General features: G+C 37.4%; 1 protein-coding gene across 1 annotated transcript in view; it reads left to right on the top strand.

Annotated features, from left to right (window-relative positions):
• Positions 1–16,990, top strand: part of RAD18 (RAD18 E3 ubiquitin protein ligase) — a 103,862-nt gene that overhangs the window by 22,362 nt on the left and 64,510 nt on the right. The window contains exons 4-6 of the mRNA XM_045991230.1: positions 94–164; positions 12,512–12,849; positions 15,353–15,452. Coding sequence (XP_045847186.1) covers positions 94–164; positions 12,512–12,849; positions 15,353–15,452 — 509 coding nt within the window. The remainder of the gene's footprint in view (positions 1–93; positions 165–12,511; positions 12,850–15,352; positions 15,453–16,990) is intronic.

Below are 16,990 nucleotides of genomic sequence, written 5' to 3'. Positions count from 1 at the left end.
TCAGGAGGTTGGGTCACACATTTTCAAAACAAGATTATGACAAGTTATTTTATTATTTCTGACCTTTTTCCATCTGTTGTTTTTCCTTTCTAGACCGTCACAGAGCCGGACCTAAAAAATAACCGCATATTAGATGAACTGGTAAAAAGCTTGAATTTTGCACGGTATGATTTAATTTTGTGACTAACCCCTAATTGCTCTGGCCTTTTATATGAGTCCCCTCTTTACTCTGTGAACCTTTGGGGATTAGAGAATGCAGGGTTGGATATTTTGGGTAAAAGAAAGGAAGTGACAACAGCCATTTATCACTTATGGACAATCTAATGGTAATAATATTTTCTTCCTTTACTTAACAGAAAGTCTCATCATGAAAAACAAAAGTTAAATGCAGATTTGAGCACTTACTATTGGGTACTACAAAGATCCTCCAGCTTCATCTTTTATTTTTCCTGTCCTACCCCTAGAATCATCCATTTTTTCAAGGAGTTCCTTTTATTGGAGAATGGTATTTAGGATCAGGATCTGGAGCTAGGTATGATCATTGTTACTGAGATGTCATTGCTAGCTCCCAGTGGACCGAGCTGGGTAACATATGCATGTATACATATGTGTATACTAACCCACGTGTACACGCTTATCTATAATTGTATCTATGGCTGTTATACATTAACCCATTAATTCTTAATCCGATTTACTCAGCATGTATAAGATGGTGTGCCATGCAAAATAGGTTAATTGCTGGTACTTTATACGGCTCAGAAATGTAGCTTTCTTAGCATGATGGTAAAAGTAAGTTTGGTCTCCCAAAGGGATATAAAAAGGCATATTTTACCAAACAGTATCTTCAGTTATTTTTAGTTTTAATCGTGCAAGTCAATCAGGAACTTTTATTATGAAGGTACTGTGTTTAGATAATAGGTGCCCATCTCCTTAAGTATATGACTTCTTAGCTGTTGGGACAGTTTTGGAGGTACATTACAATGGTTCTGAAATGTAAAGAGGTTTCTTCCAATAGAATCACACATTTATTTCATTGGGTTGTGTCCTGAAGATGATCAGGTTTAGTCCTCTGAACTTGCCCATTATGACATTCTAGAAATTGGCCTGGTTAGTCATTTCCGTAAACAGAATCCTAAAAGGGTGCTATTTCCTAGATTAAGAAACTCTGAGGTCTCTGATTCTTACAATTACAGTTTTTGCTTTTCTTATTTTAAAGTCTTTCACCAGTTAGATTTTGAAGTCTATGAGAAAGGATGAAAGAAATTTAAAAAAATTTTTAATTTAAATTCAATTTAATTAACATATGTTATATAATTCGTTTCAGAGGTAGAATTCAGTGATTCATCAGTTGCAGATAACATTCAGTGCTGCTTATTACATCAAGTGTCCTCCTTCATGGCCATCACCCAGTTACGCCATCTGCCTACCCACCTGCCCCACCTCCAGCAACCCTCAGTTTGTTCCCTGTAGTTGAGAGTCTCTTACGGTTTGCCTCCCTCTCTGTTTTCCTCTTATTTTATTTTTCCTTCCCTTCCCCTGTATTCATCTCTTTTGTTTCTTAAATTCCACATATGAGTGAAATCATATGGTGTTTATCTTTCTCTGACTGACTTATTTTGCTTAGCATAATACCCACTAGTTCTAGCCACATTGTTGCAAATGGCTGGGTAATATTCCATTGTGTGTGTGTATGTACCTCACATATTCTTTATCTATTCATCTGTCGATGGACTTCTGGGCTCTTTCCATAGTTTGGCTATGGTGGACATTGCTGCTATAAACATCAGGGTGCCTGTGCCCCTTCAAATCAGTACGTTTGTATACTTTGGATAAATATCTAATTTACTGCAATTGCTGGGTGATAGGGTAGTTCTGTTTTTAACTTTTTGAGGAAACTTCATACTATCTTCCCCTGTAGCTGCACCAGTTTGCATCCCCACCAGCAGTATAAGAGGGTTCCCCTTTCTCTGCATCCTCGCCAACATCTTTTGTTGCCTGAGTTCTTAATTTAGCCATTCTGACCAGCATGAAGTGGTGTCTCATTGTGATTTTCATTTGCGTTTCCCTGATGTCTAGTGATGTTGAGCATTTTTTCATATGTCTGTTAGCAGTTTTTGTGTCTAGAAAGGATTTTATTAGTTGTTTGATTTTTCCTGAGACAGTAAAATTGAATCTCAAGGCTTATTTTTTTCTTAGCTGGTACTGAAAGCATAATGACTTCCCTGCTAGGAGGAAGGGACTGTCACAAAGCAAGCACACGTTTGTTGAAGAGAAGTGATCAGTATCTTTGGGTTCATAGACCTTTTGATAACTACAGGGAGGCCTTGGAATGATAGAACTCACCCCTTTCCTGCCTCCTCCCAAAAGGAATGGGCTGTTTAATTGTTCATTAAAGTGGGTGTGGCAGGGTAACAAGCATTCTTTGTGGATTTGGGATGGATATTATTTCTTTCTCCCTCTGTTTGCCTTGGAATTGCCTTATGGTGGACATTTGTTATCTCTAAAGTGCTATTGTACCTTATTTGCAAAATTAGGGATGAAATTTAGGCTAGTCAATTTCAGTACTTGTTTGACATCTGGTTTAGGATTGATGAAAGAAGAAGTTTAATTTTATGACTAAAATATAAGACATTTGTGTTGTTTGTCAATTTTGTTTCTTTCTTATCTGTTATTGCCATTTTAAGACATGATGATTTTAAAAACTTTAATATTCTCAACTGAAATAAAAGAGTATTGGAAATAATTCCAGAGATTTTTCACATAAAAGACTGACATTCAGGGATGCCTGGATGGCTTAGTCTGTTAAGCATCTGCCTTCGGCTCAGGTCATGATCTCGGGGTCCTGGGATTGAGTCCCACCTTGGACTCCCTGCTCAGCGGGGAGCCTGCTTCTCCCTCTGCCTGCCTCTCCGCCAGCTTGTGCACACACACTCTCTCTCTCTTTCTCTGATAAATAAGTAAATAAAATCTTTAAAATAAAATAATGTTCTTCAGAAATGATGGTGTTGAACAAAACTATTTAGAATATTTTTGTCTAAGTGGAACATCTTGATCTAAGTAAGAAAATACTCTTTCAGTGTTTTTGTGTAGCAGCCAGTCTACATCAATGTCATCTTTACAAATTGAGAGTGTACAGCATCATTCTGCTTTGATTTATCCCCATCAAGGTACGAATTTTTCTCCAGGTTCTTATTCCAAGTTTAGAATTTAAGCGTTTTATTTATTTATTTATTTATGATTTTACTTATTTATTTGTCAGACAGAGTGAGAGAGAAAACATAAGCAGTGGGGAGAGGCAGGCTTCCCACTGCAAGGAGCCGGATGGGGGACTTGATCCCAGGACCCTGAATCATGACCTGAGCCAAAGGCAGATGCTTAACCAACTGAACCACCCAGGTGTCCCAGAATTTAAACATTTTAGATGATAATTGTAATATATAATTCCCTTAGTGTTGTATAAAAGAATGTAGAGTATACCTTTTCTTATGGTATAGTTTAGAGCATTGGATTTGGATTAAAGCACAACTGGGTTCTAGTCCCGGCTCTTCTAGTTGTGATGTGACTGTGATCAAAATATTAAACCTTTCTGGCCTCTATTCCCCATCTGAAAAGTGGGAATAATAATATTGATTCTTTCAGGGATTGTTTTAAGGATTAGAAATGAAAAGTTATACTAAAAGATACCCAGCATAATACCTGGAACAAAGGAACCTAAAAAAAGATTGCTGTCATTATTATCCTATGTATTTTACCTGCATTTATATTGTCTTCACTTATATTATAGATTGAACTCCTAAGGTGTTAAGAATTTGTGCTTTGGTGGGCCTCTGCCTGTTTAACCAAATGGTCTTAGACTGCTGTTTGCATGTTTTGGGTCAGAAGAGCATTTGCAGGGACTTTTACTAATTAATGAAACCCATGGGCTTAATCACATGGATTTCATGATCATGTCTACCCAAAAACCTATTTTGATTCTTGATTCTTGATTCTTGGCTGCATTCTGAAGAAGTAAGGTTATTGTATAGTTAACAAATAGGCAAGATTTTCCTGTACTTCATGGAGTCACAATTATTCTGAAGATCTGTAATTCACTCCCAAAATCTGAGCATCTATGATGAATGCTATTAGGCATTATAATACCAACTTTCTTTAAATTAAATTTATAGGAGTAATGGGAATGAAAGAAAGGTTACCAATTTAGCTTAAGTATCCATTTTGGAATTAATATTTTCACATAGCTCATACTTAAGGTGTATGAATTGCAGTAATCTCATGGTTTTAAATACCATATGTCCATTCATGGCTTTCAAATTTATATTTTCAGCTAGATCTTACCCCAGAACTCCACACTTATATATCCAGCTGCTTACCTCACATCTCTGCTTGGACCTCTTCAAAGGAATTCTTGATTTCTCTATGCTGCCTGCAGTCCCCTACTCCAAATGTATTGTTCCCACAGTCTTCTCATCTTGTTAAATAGCAGCTCTGTCCTTTCATTTGCCCAGACCAAAAACCTTGAAGTCATCCCTGACTCTTTCCTTTCACACTTAATCTGTCATTCCATCAATAAATCCTATTGGCTTTATCACTAACAGACTTCCCGAAACTGAAGCTTTTCATCACCCTGCCCGAATTATCCTACCCAAGCCAGTGTCAGCTTGAACTTCTGTGGTCACTTTCTGGTGGTCTTCCTTTTTTTTTTTTTTTTTTAAGATTTTATTCATTTATTTGACAGAGAGAGAGCACAAATGGGCAGTAGCAGGCAGAGGGAGAGGGAGAAGTAGGCTTCCTGCTGAGGGAGTAGCTTGACATGGGGCTTAATCCCAGGACCCTGGGATCATGACCTGAGCTATATGCAGACAGTTAACCCACTGAGCCACCCAGGTGCCCCTGCCTCCCACTTTTTTTTCGGCATGTACAATCATACCTTGTTTTATTGTACTTTGCTTTATTGCACTTTGCAGATATTTAATTTTTTGACAAATTACAAGTTTTTGGCCACCCTGCATTGAGCCAAATCTATTATTATCATTTTCCCAGCAGCATTTGCTCACTTTGTGTCTGAGTCAAATTTTGGCAATTATTAAGATATTTCAAACTTTTTCTTTATTGTTATGGTGATCTGTGGTCAGTAATATTTGATATTAATATTGTAATTGTTTTGGGGGCTCTGCAAACTACAGCCACATGTGACCACAAACTTAATTGACAAATGTTGTATGTGTTCTGCTGTTCCGATCACTAGCCATTTCTCTCCCTCTTCTTGGATCTCCATATTCCCTGAGACACAACAGTATTTAAATTAAGCCAGTTAATGACCCTCCAAGCCTAAGTGTTCAAGTGAGAGGAGAAGTCATAAGTCTCCCTTTAGATCAAAAACAAGAAATGATTCAGTTTAGTAAAGAAGGCATGCTGAGGGGTGCCTGGGTGGCTCAGTGGGTTAAGCCTCTGCCTTCGGCTCAGGTCATGATCTCAGGGTCCTGGGATCGAGTCCCTCATCGGGCTCTCTGCTCGGCAGGGAGCCTGCTTCCCTCTCTCTCTCTCTGCCTGCCTCTCTTTCTACTTGTGATCTCTCTCTATCAAATAAATAAATAAAATCTTAAAAAAAAAAAGCTGCCGTGAACATTTGTGTCCAGTCTTTGTATTCATCTTTGTGTGCATCTGTTTTCATTTCTTTTGGGTACATGTCTATAAATGGAATTGCTGGCTTAAATGCTAGGTGTATATTGAACATCATAAGAAATTGGCACACAGTTTTCCGGCTGGATTGGATCACCTCCACCAGCAGTTTATGAGAATTTCAGTTGCTCTACGTCCCGATTAGCATTTGGTAACATTAATCCTTTTAATCCTTTAGTTTTAATTAATCCTTTTAGTTGTAAACATTTCATTGGGTGTGAGGTGGTAACTCTTTGTGGTTTTAATTTGCACTTTCTGATGACCAGTGTACCCTTTCATGTACTTAGTGACTCTTTTTATATCTTTGGGTCTGTTACATTTTTACCCAATTTTTAGAAATAGTATTTTGTTTTTTTCTTATCAATTTGTAGTTTTTTATGTATTTTGGTCGTATATGTGTATTTTTTTTTCTTCCTGTGTTTGGCTTACCTTTTCATTTTCTAAAGGGTGTCTTGATGAACAGACATTTTTAAAAATTTTGATGAAGTCCGTTTTCTCTCTCTCTGTCTCTTTTTTATGATTACTACTTTTAAAAAAAATCTTGCCTAAAAAGTCTTTGCCTGTCTCAGGTCATTGATATTTTTCCTATTTTTTTTCCCTAGAATTTTTACAATTTTAGCTTTTACACTTAGGCCTGTGAACCTATTCAGGTTAATTTTTATGTATGATGGAGGTTAAGAGTCAGGATTCATTTTTTTTCCTCGACAGATATTTGGTTGCTTCAGCATCATTTATCAAGACTCACTAAATTGAAGTGGCTCCTTTGTTGTAAATCAAGTGACTACATGTGTTGGGCTAATTCTGGACATTCTGGACACATTCTGTGGGTCTCTCAGCTAAAACTACAGTGTCTTTAATACAATAGCTGTGCTGTTAAGTTCTTAACATCTGTAGTATGAGTACTCAACTTTGTTTTCCTTTAAGACTACTTTCATTCTGGGGCCTTTGATTTCTTTTTTTCTTTTTTTAAAAATTTTATTTACTTTTATTTCTTTTCAGTGTTCCAGAATTCATTGTTTATGTACCACATCCAGTGCTCCATGCAATACGTGCCCTACTTAAGACTCACCACCAGGCTCACCCAACCCTCCACCCCCTCCCCTCCAAAACCCTCAGTTTGTTTCTCAGAGTCCACAGTCTCTCATGATTCGTCTCCCCCTCCAGTTTCCCCCAACTCCCTTCTCCTCTCCATTTCCCAGTGGTCTCCGTGTTATTCCTTATGCTACCAAGTAAGTGAAACCATATGATAATTGACTCTCTCTGCTTGACTGACTTCACTCAGCATAATTGCCTCCAGTCCTGTCCATGTTGATACAAAAGTTGGGTATTCATCCTTTCTGATGGAGGCATAATACTCCATTGTATATATGGACCATAATCTTAGAATGAATGTTATCATTTCCACCCCTACAAAAGTTGCCTTTATTGTGCTTGGCATTTTATTGAATCTATAAATAAATATGGAGAAAATGGGTATGTTAACATTGTTGAGTTTTCTAATCCATGTACATAGGATATTTCTTTACTGAGGTCTTTTTAAAATTTCCCTTAGCAGGGGCACCTGGGTGTCTCAGTTGGTTAAGCATCTCTCTTTGGCTCAGGTCATGATCCGAGGGTCCTGGGATCCAGCCCTGAATTAGGCTCCCTGCTTAGCAGGGAGCTGCTTCTCCTTCCTCTGCCTGCTGCTCTGCCTACTTATGCTTTCTATCTCTCTGTCGAATAAATAAATAAAATCTTTTAAAAAATAGAATAAAATAAAATTTCCCTTAGCAAATTTGGTGGTTTTCAAGGTATAAATTTTACACATTGTTGTTAAATTTATTCTTAGGTATTTAAAGTTTTTGATGGTATTTCAAGTGGTATTTATTTTAAAATTTCATTTCCTCTATGCTAACATATAGGCATTAATTTTTGTTAACTGATATTACGTTCAGAGTCTTACAAAAATTCACTTATTCTAGTTGCATGTGGAGTCTTTAGATTTTTTTGAACATAATCATGTCACCTGCAAATAATAAGTTTTCTTTTTTTCCCATTGTTTTTATGTGTGTGTATGTGTGTATGTGTGTGTGTATTTTGTTTGTTTTTGTGTGTGTGTATTTTGTTTGTTTGTTTCTGCCTTACCACAAAAGCTAGAGCCTCCAGTACAATTTGAAGAGAAATAGTGGTGGTAGACATATCTTTTTCTTGTTTTCAGTCTTAGGGGGAGATATCCAAAGTTTTACTAGTGACTCTAATATTAACATAGTTTTTTTGAAGTTATCTTTTATCAGATTATGAAAGTTTCCTTTTGAGTGGTTCTCTCAGTTAAGCATCTGACTCTTGATCTCTGCTCAGGTCTTGATCTCAAGCTTGTGAGTTCAAGCCCTGTATTGGGCTCCATGCTGGGCACAGAGCCTACTTTAATTAAAAAAAAAAAAAAAAAAAAGTTTCCTTCTATTCCTGGTTTTCTAAAGTGTTTTTATTATGAATGGGTATTGAATGTTTATCAAATGCTTTTTCTGCATTTATTATAATGATTGTATAGTTTTCTCCTTTATTTTGCTAATGTGGTGAATTAGATTGATTTTTCAAATAGCAAACCAACCTCGTGTTCCTGGAATAAATCCCACTTGGTTATAATGCATTATTTTTTTTTATTTGTGTCCAGATTTTATTTGTTAATATTTCATTTATGATTTTTGTGTCTATATTTTGTGTCTATATTAGACTATAATGTTATTTTCCTACAATGTACTTGTCAGATTTTGTTATCAAGGTTATGCTAGCTTAATGTGTATTGGGAAATATTCTTTTTTTTAAATTTTCTGGATGATTTTGTGTAACACTGATATTATATTATTTCTTCCATAATTATTTGGTAAAATTTACCAGCAAAACCAACTGGGCCTGGAGTTTTCTTTGTAGGAAGGTTTTTAATTACAGCTCAGTTTCTTTACTAGATAATACCACTCTTCAGATTTTCTGTTTCTTCCTTTTGGCAGTTTTTGATGAGTAGTCTTTTTCAAGAAATTTCTCCATTGCATTTAAAATTTTGATTTTATTGATAATACCCTCATAGTAATTTCTGTTGGATTCATAATGATGTCTCCTTATAATTCTTTGTTTCATAGTTTGTATTTTCACTTGTTTTTTCTTGTTCAGTCTTGGTAGAAGTTTATTAGTTTCGTTAATTTTTTTCAAAGAACCAACTTTTGGCTTTGCTCAAATCCTCTTAAATGCTTATTTTCTATTTCAATAATATCTATTATTATTTACTTCATTATTTGCTCTTCATTACCTAATGTTTTAAGTTGGAAGCTTTGAGTGTTGATTTTCAATTTTTCTATTAAACTATATGTTGTTTTAGCCAACATCCAAGTTGTCATTCAACTCAGAATATTTTCTAATTTGCATTGTTTTTGACCTAAAGGGTTATTTGAAAGTGTGGTGCTTCACACACTTAATGTGTCTCTTAAAAGTTTGGAGATTGTCTAATTTTTTTGTTACTGGGTGTCACATGAAGTCACAGTGGTCAGAATAGATACACTGAATTTTTTCATTCCTTGTGAATTTGTTGAGATTTACTTTATGGCCCAGAATATGGTCTATGCTGGTAATGGGCCATGTATATTTGAAAAGGATATGTGTTCTGCATTTGTCAGTTGTAGTATTTTTTGTTAATTACATCAATTTGATTAATTGGGTTGGTTCAGATATTCTGTATTTTTACTGATTTTTATCTGTTTTGTAACTTAGAAAGGTGTGTTTAGATTTATACATACTATTATTTAAACCAAACGATAATTATGAATGGGCTCTTTCTCCTTTTAGTTCTGTCAGTTTTTGCTTTATGTATTTTGAAGCTATGCTTTTAAGTGAATATAATTTATGATTTTTATGGCTTTGAATTAAATTGACCATTTTGTCAAAATGAGATATCCCCTTCTATGTCTCATAATACTTTTTGCCTTAATGTTATGTTACTTATGTTGCCATATCAGCTTTCTCTTCATTAGTGTTTTCGTGGTACGTCTGTTTCCATCCTTTTATTTTTAACCTTCCTGGGTCTTTATACTTAAAGTGTTTTGGGGCGACTGGGTGGCTCAGACTGTTAAGCATCTGCCTTCATCTCAGGTCATGATCCCAGGGTCCTGGGATTGAGTCCCACATCAGGCTCCCTAGGGAACAGGGAGTCTGCTTCTCCCTCTCCTTCTGCTTGCCACTCCCCCTGCTTGTGCGCGCGCTCTCTCTCATAAATAAATAAATAAAATCTTAAAAAAATATAAAGTGTTTTCTTTCAAACAGTATATAGTTATATCTTTTGTATCTTATTTTTTAATCCAGTCTGACCATCTTTGTATTTTAGAGTATGTATCCATTACATTTAATGTGATTACAATTTGCCATGTTGCTTTTTGTTTTCTTTCTCCATTTGCTCCTTTTTTAAAAAAAAAAAATTCTTTATTCCTGCCCATTCTTTTCAATATTAAGAGTATTTTTATTATTTAATTTCCTTTGTTAGTTTTTACATTATATCTCTTAGAGTCTCTCTTTTAAGTCCTTACAGAAAAAATGACAAAATACATCCTAATGATAATGTACCATAAATTAGTACTTTTATTATGTCCTGAACAATTCAAGAACTTCACAGTACTTTTAGATTATTCAGTCTCCCTTATTTTGCTATGTTTTTGTATATATTTGATTTCCATGTGTGTCCTAAATCTTGTAAGACATTGTTAGTGTTGTTGAAAACAGTTAGTAGTTTTGTTTTTGACTACATATTTACCGTTTCTGGAGCTGTTGATTCTTGCCGACATTTTTGTGTTTCCCTCTAAAATTGTTTCCCTTAAGCTGAAGAACATGTCTTGTATTTCTTGTCTGCCAGTGAGGAATTCTCTTAGCTTTTCTTAGTTTGAGAGTGTATTTTGCTTTCACTTTAGAACACTATTTTTTTTTCTTTTTTTAAAGATTTTAGTTATTCATGAGAGACAGAGAGAGAGAGAAGCAGAGGCAGAGGGAGAAGCAGGCTCCCTGGGGAACTCCATCCAGGATCCAGGACAACATGATCCAGGATCATGACCTGACCGGAAGGGAGACACTTAACGGACTGAGCCACCCAGGCGCCCTAGAGCACTATTTTCAATGGAAAATAGAACTTCTGGTAGTTTTGCTTTTTAAATATGTCATGATGTCATTCTGTTATCTTCTTGCTCTCATTGTTTTTGTTGAGAAGTAAATAATGTTTTTATTTGTTTCTTAGAGCAGTGGTTCTCAGCTGGGAGTGATTTTACTTTCCCTTTACCCCTTCCCCAGGGGACATTTGGTAATGTTTGGTTAGATTTTGGTTGTCTCAACCTAGAGTGGGGTGTATGCTACTGATGTTCCTACAATGCGCAGAACAGCAAAAAAGTATCTAATTCAAAGTGTCAGTAGTGCCAAGGTTGAGAAACGGTGCTTAGAGGTACCATGGCTTTTTTTTTTTTTTTGGTTATGTACAAGAATTTCTTTCTTCTATTTTTTTAACAGTTTGAGTAATACATGCCTAGGTTTTATTTTCTTTGTTTATCCTTTTTGGGATGGATTTTAATTCCTCCTAACAGTATGCTACCTTTTTATTCTTTTTTTTTTTTCATCTTTTTTCTTTAATCATCACAGTAATTTTGAAGTCCTTCTAATGCCACTCTTTGGATCACCTCTGGATCCACTTCCATTAACTATTTGATCTTTTAGTTAGTGGCTCATTTCTTGCTTCTTTGCATGTCTAGTCATTTTTAAAAGTGTTCTGATGAAATGTTATAGAGGCTGTGAATTATCTTCTTTTGAAAGATGTTGGATTCTGTTCTCACAAGTGGCTAAATTACCAGCTCTTCACTTTTTTTTTTTCTTAAGTAGGCTCCAGGCCTGGTATGGAGCCCAGTGTGAGGCTTAACGCACTGTACTGTGAGATCAAGACCTCACCTGAAATCAAGAGTCAGACAGTTAGCTGACTGAGCCACCCAGGCATCCCACCAGCTCTTCACTTTTATTCTGTTAGGGCCTTATTTAGTTTTTTGCTGGTTTGGTCTGTCTATGTTTTATATTTCCAGAGTATGGTCCTTTGTCCTGAGAGATGGCCTTTGTGGGGTTTTAACTGAATGTCTGGGATCTTTACCAATATCTTTCCAGTTTGGCTGGGCTCAGACTCCCAATGACTTTTCACTGACCTTGGGAATCTCAGCTTCTCAACATGTGCTTCTTATGAGATTCTCTTGTTTTCTCTCTTGGGCTTTTGCAGCCCTGGAGATGATCAGGAAGGGATGAGAATTTGTGCAGATTTGTGGGGTTCTCTTTCTGTGGGTACCCCCAGTCCAGCACCCTATCCCTTCAATCCTAGCCATCTTTGCTCAGAACTCTCATCTCTCTTCCCTCTGGTCTCTATTTGGACTTCCTTTCAATACCTAACTCCAAAAGATGCTTCCAGGGGAAATTCTTAGGGGAATGTTGGGGTCACCTCATGTTTCCCTTTTCTTTCAATGACTACAGCCTTGCATTGATGATAGTCCATGCTATAAACATTTGTTTTATATGTTTCGCTCAGATCTTAAAGTTGTGTATGGCTGGAGAATAAGTCTCACACCAGGTATTCTTTATGGCCAGATGCTAAAGTATCTCCATTTTCCTTTATAAAAGATTAACTGCCTTTTAAGTCAGATTTGTTGCTTTGAAGATATACTAGTTTGATTGTCATTATGGAGTAAGTTTGGTATTTCACAGAAGCAAGTGTTAATTGGATCAACAGCTTATGTCCGTTTACTTATTGTATATAACTTGACATCTTCATTATCCATTGTGTTTTTTGTGCTTCAAGGAATCATCTTTTGCAGTTTGCCTTGGAGTCACCACCCATGTCTCCTGCTTCCTCCTCTTCAAAGAACCTTGCTGCCAAAGCACACACTCCTGTAGCCTTCAGACATTCTTTAAAGCAAGGAAGCAGGTTAATGGAGAATTTCTTGATCAGAGAAACTGGTGGTTCTACATCAGAGTTGTTGTTAAAAGAGAATGAGATTAAATTCATCCCTCACAAAGACGTGAGCACTTCTTCAAAGACCAAAGAGACACCTTCCATAGAAAAGGCAGCTCCGTGTTCCTTAGATGGTCATGTTCCTGAGACACCCTCTACATCAACTTTGAAACAGGTTACCAAAGGTAGGAAATTATTTTCATATATGCATTTTCTTACTTAAGGGAAATCTTTTCATCCCGTATGACCTGAGAATAAATAAGCATCTTGAAGGGGGATGGAATGGGAAAGGACAAACGACATTTCATATTATAATAGTCTCGGGAATTGATGTAAGCAGGGCTGCAAGATATTTTTATACTCTTTCTCTCTCACAGAATAGGAATTCAGGCTGATTGCTGGAAAAATGAAGCAATTTTAATTAGCTCATATTTTAACTATGGCAGTAGCTTTCTAATTTTCAGCTTTTAATTTCCCTCCTCATCTGTCATATCAGTTCCAGTTTAATCTTAAAGAGCTCCTTTTATCTTCTTATACCCCTTTTTGAAACTTCCAAGCTGTTCTGACTGGCATTTATAGCCATAGACAATTAGACTCCTCCCCTAGATGTCTGACCTTATTTCTTACCTCTTCATCTTAAAAATCCTCCTGCGGTAGCCACGCTAATCTTCCTATTATTCCTTGAATACACCCAGAGATTGGAAAGACTATAAGCTGCAGGCCAAATTTGGCTTGACACCTATTTTTGTAAGTAAAGATTCACTAGAAAATAGCCACACCCGTTTGCTGACATACTGTTTATGAATGCTTTCATGCTCCATGGCAGTGGTTAGTAGTTATAACAGAGACCATCTAGCCTGCAGAGCCTAAAATCTCTACTAGCTGGCCCTTAACTAAAAAGGTTTGCTGGGACAACTGGGTGATTCATTATGTTAAGCATCCAAGTCTTGATTTTGGCTCAGGTCATGATATCAGGGTTGTGAGATCGGACCCTGTGTTGGGTGGGGTCTGTGCTCAGCAGGGAGTGTGCTTGAGATATCCACTCCCTCCAGTGCTCACTCCTGTGTATGCTCTTGCTCGCTCTCTCTAAAAAAAAAAAAGTTTTGCTGACCCCCGTTTTACCTTTCTAGACTATTCAGATCCTAATCATTCCTTAGTTATGTTAGATGATATTGACATCTCACATCATGAAAGTGTTACAGCACTTGTTTTCTGGGCTATTTTGTTTATAGTTTGCTTTTTTGATGAGTTAGCTTGTTTAACTTATGTTTCCATGTCTCCCCTTACCTGTGAAGTTCAGGGCACCTTTTAGGCAGAAACTAAGATATCTTTGGTACGCCCACATCACACACAGTGCAGGGCGATTAGTGGTTATTTATTTTAGTTTTTTAAAAAGATTTTATTTATTTATCTGAGGGAGAGGGAGGAGAGAGCATGCACAGGTATGCGCAAATGGCAGGGAGGGGCAGAGGGAAAAGGAGAAGCAGACTCCCTGCTAAGCAGGGAGCCTGGTGATGCAAACCCTATTCAAGGACCCTGAGATCATGACCTGAGCTGAAGGCAGATGCTCAACTGACTGAGCCACCCAGGTGCCCCACTATTAGTGGTTATTAAACTTAGATTAAAGTTAGCATATTAGTACTCAAGGGTTTAAATTTTGTAACGAGAGGCGCTTGGTGGCTTCGTTGGTTAAGGGTCTGCCTTCAGGTCAGGTCATGATCCCAGGGTCCCAGGATTGAGCCCTGCATCAGGCTCCCTGCTCAGCAGTGGAGCCTGCTTCTCCCTCTGCCAGTGCTCATGTCACTCTCTCACTATCTCTCTCTCAAATAAATAAATAAAATTGTAAAAAAAAATTTTTGTGAGGATATGTGAATCTTGCATTTCCTACCATAATTTTGTTAGTCTATGAGTTGACAGTTTTTGTAGTGTTTTTAGCTTGATAGTTAACTTTTTCCCCCAACAGACCAATTTTTTTCAAATAAAATCTTAACTGTGAACTGTAACACATAAAATCGCTAAAATTGGTCCTGCTCCATTGAAGTTGAGATGGAGGGCCTGGACTCCTGCTTCATCCCTGCCATTATTATGGTGGCCTCTGGGCCCCAAGATTCTTCCACAATTCTCTGCAACTTCATCAAACAGTTTGACAGTGATTGTGTTTCCTAAAGGCAATACTACATTTGTAAGAGCTAAGTTATTAAATTTGTAACCATTGTTAATTTTGATAGTAGTTGGCCCAAACCAACAAATGTTTCAGTTTAGCTTTGCATAGCTTCCTGTCCCCAGCCAGGTTTATCTTATTCATGTTGTTATGATTGGTGTAGTGCTGCAGATGAATGGCTCCTAAGACGGAAAAACTTAAGATTAGTTCTATAGGTCAGTCACCCCTCAGTAGAAAAGACTTAACCAAATCATTTTCTGATAAATGAATCTCCAGACTTCTTTGCAATCTCTTCTGTAAGCCCCGGATTCTAATTATGTGACTTACCACAATTTAGCCATTACTCAGTGAATAGTCTCTCCTAGTCCTGTTGCTCTGAGGTGTCATTCTTTTTTTCTTCTGCTTTCCTAAGTGCATGTTAAGGTTGGGATTCTATTTTTTATATTAATTGCCGGAAAATGACACATTATACATTATTTTTGCCCTTTATGTAAATAATAAAGTCTCTCTCTTTTTAAAAATTACAGTGGATTGTCCTGTTTGCGGGGTTAATATTCCAGAAAATCACATTAATAAGCACTTAGACAGCTGTTTAACACGTGAGGAGAAGAAGGAAAGCCTCAGAAGGTAAGAAAGTTAAGCGTAACCTTTGAGTTACTTCAGCAAGGTACTTCTTATACTTTATAGACTCTTTTCCACCTCTTCCATTCTGGCTTCTTCATCCTGAGGGTTATTTCCCATACACCATGAGAATCCGGTGACCTGCATTTCTCCTTAGAAGTGTTTCTTCCGGGGCACCTGGGTGGCTCAGTGGATTAAGCCGCTGCCTTCGGCTCAGGTCATGATCCCAGGGTCCTGAGATCGAGCCCCGCATTGGGCTCTCTGCTCCGCAGGGAGCCTGCTTCCCCCCCCTCTCTGCCTGCCTCTCTTCCTACTTATGATCTCTCTCTCTGTCAAATAAATAAATAAAATCTTAAAAAAAAAAAAAGAAGTGTTTCTTCCTGGGGCGCCTGGCTGGCTTAGTCAGTAGATCATGTGACTCTCAACTTCAGGGTCCTGAGTTCAGGCCCCACATTGGGCATGAAGCCCACTTAAAAAATAGTGTTTCTTCCTGAGGAATGAGTTTCAAGTATAGAGGCTGAGTATTTTCTCCTTGAATAGTAAGAAATCAGCACTGATAGTCTTGCTTGGACTGCTCTTTTTCTAGATGCATCTGTCATATTTCTTCTAATACATTTAGTTTTGTCAGTTTATCCAAAGACATACTCATCCAAACATAATTAAGTTCAAGTTCCAATAGTAGTTCCAAACCCTGCTCCTTGGAATACCATAGTCCTGCCATTTGCTCTGTCTTGCAGTTTAGAAGCACTGCATATCATATCTCTTAGGGAAAGATTCATTATACCAGTTAGTGTATTGAAGGCTTTGAGAAGTCCTCTATCAATGCAACTGTTGGGTTTTGTTTAATCCAGTGAGTACTACATTTACTTGACCCAAAAATCTTTTTTTTTTTTTTTTTGAGATTTTATTTATTTATTTGACAGAGATCAAGTAGGCAGAGAGAGAGAGGAAGAGGCAGGCTCTCTGCTGAGCAGAGAGCCCGATGTGGGGCTCAATCCCAGAGGCCTGGGATCATGACCCGAGCCAAAGGCAGAGGCTTTAACCCACTGAGCAACCCAGGCACCCCTAAAATCTTTTTTTTTAAGATTTTATTTATTTATCAGAGAGAGCATGAGCAGGGAGAGGGGCTCCGCTGAGCAGGGAGCCTGCTGTGGGGCTCAGTCGCAGGACCCTGAGTCATGACCTGAGCCAAAGGCAGACGCTTAACCCACAGGGGCACTCAGGCATCCCTTGACCCGAAAACCTTTTTATCCTCATAATTTACGTCTTACAAAACTGATTTGTAAAAATATGCTTAGGGGAACATTGAACTGCATTTCCATTTAGTTACATCCTGGTCCTGGGGTCTGGTCCCATAAAATATACTATGACATTTTGAACATTTTATCCACAACACCCTGGCAGGCCATTTCTTTGATAGGGGTGACAACCCTTAACCCATTCTATGTAGAATCGTGTCAGAGTTGATTCAAAGACTGTCCTTCCCTTTGATGTCTTCAGATTCGAAGACTCCTAAATGCTTTACTCACTTTCACTAAATCATG

Source organism: Meles meles, chromosome 20, assembly GCF_922984935.1.
Source record: "Meles meles chromosome 20, mMelMel3.1 paternal haplotype, whole genome shotgun sequence".
Classification (NCBI taxonomy): Eukaryota; Metazoa; Chordata; class Mammalia; order Carnivora; family Mustelidae; genus Meles; species Meles meles.
This window is presented reverse-complemented; position numbering and strand designations above follow the sequence as displayed.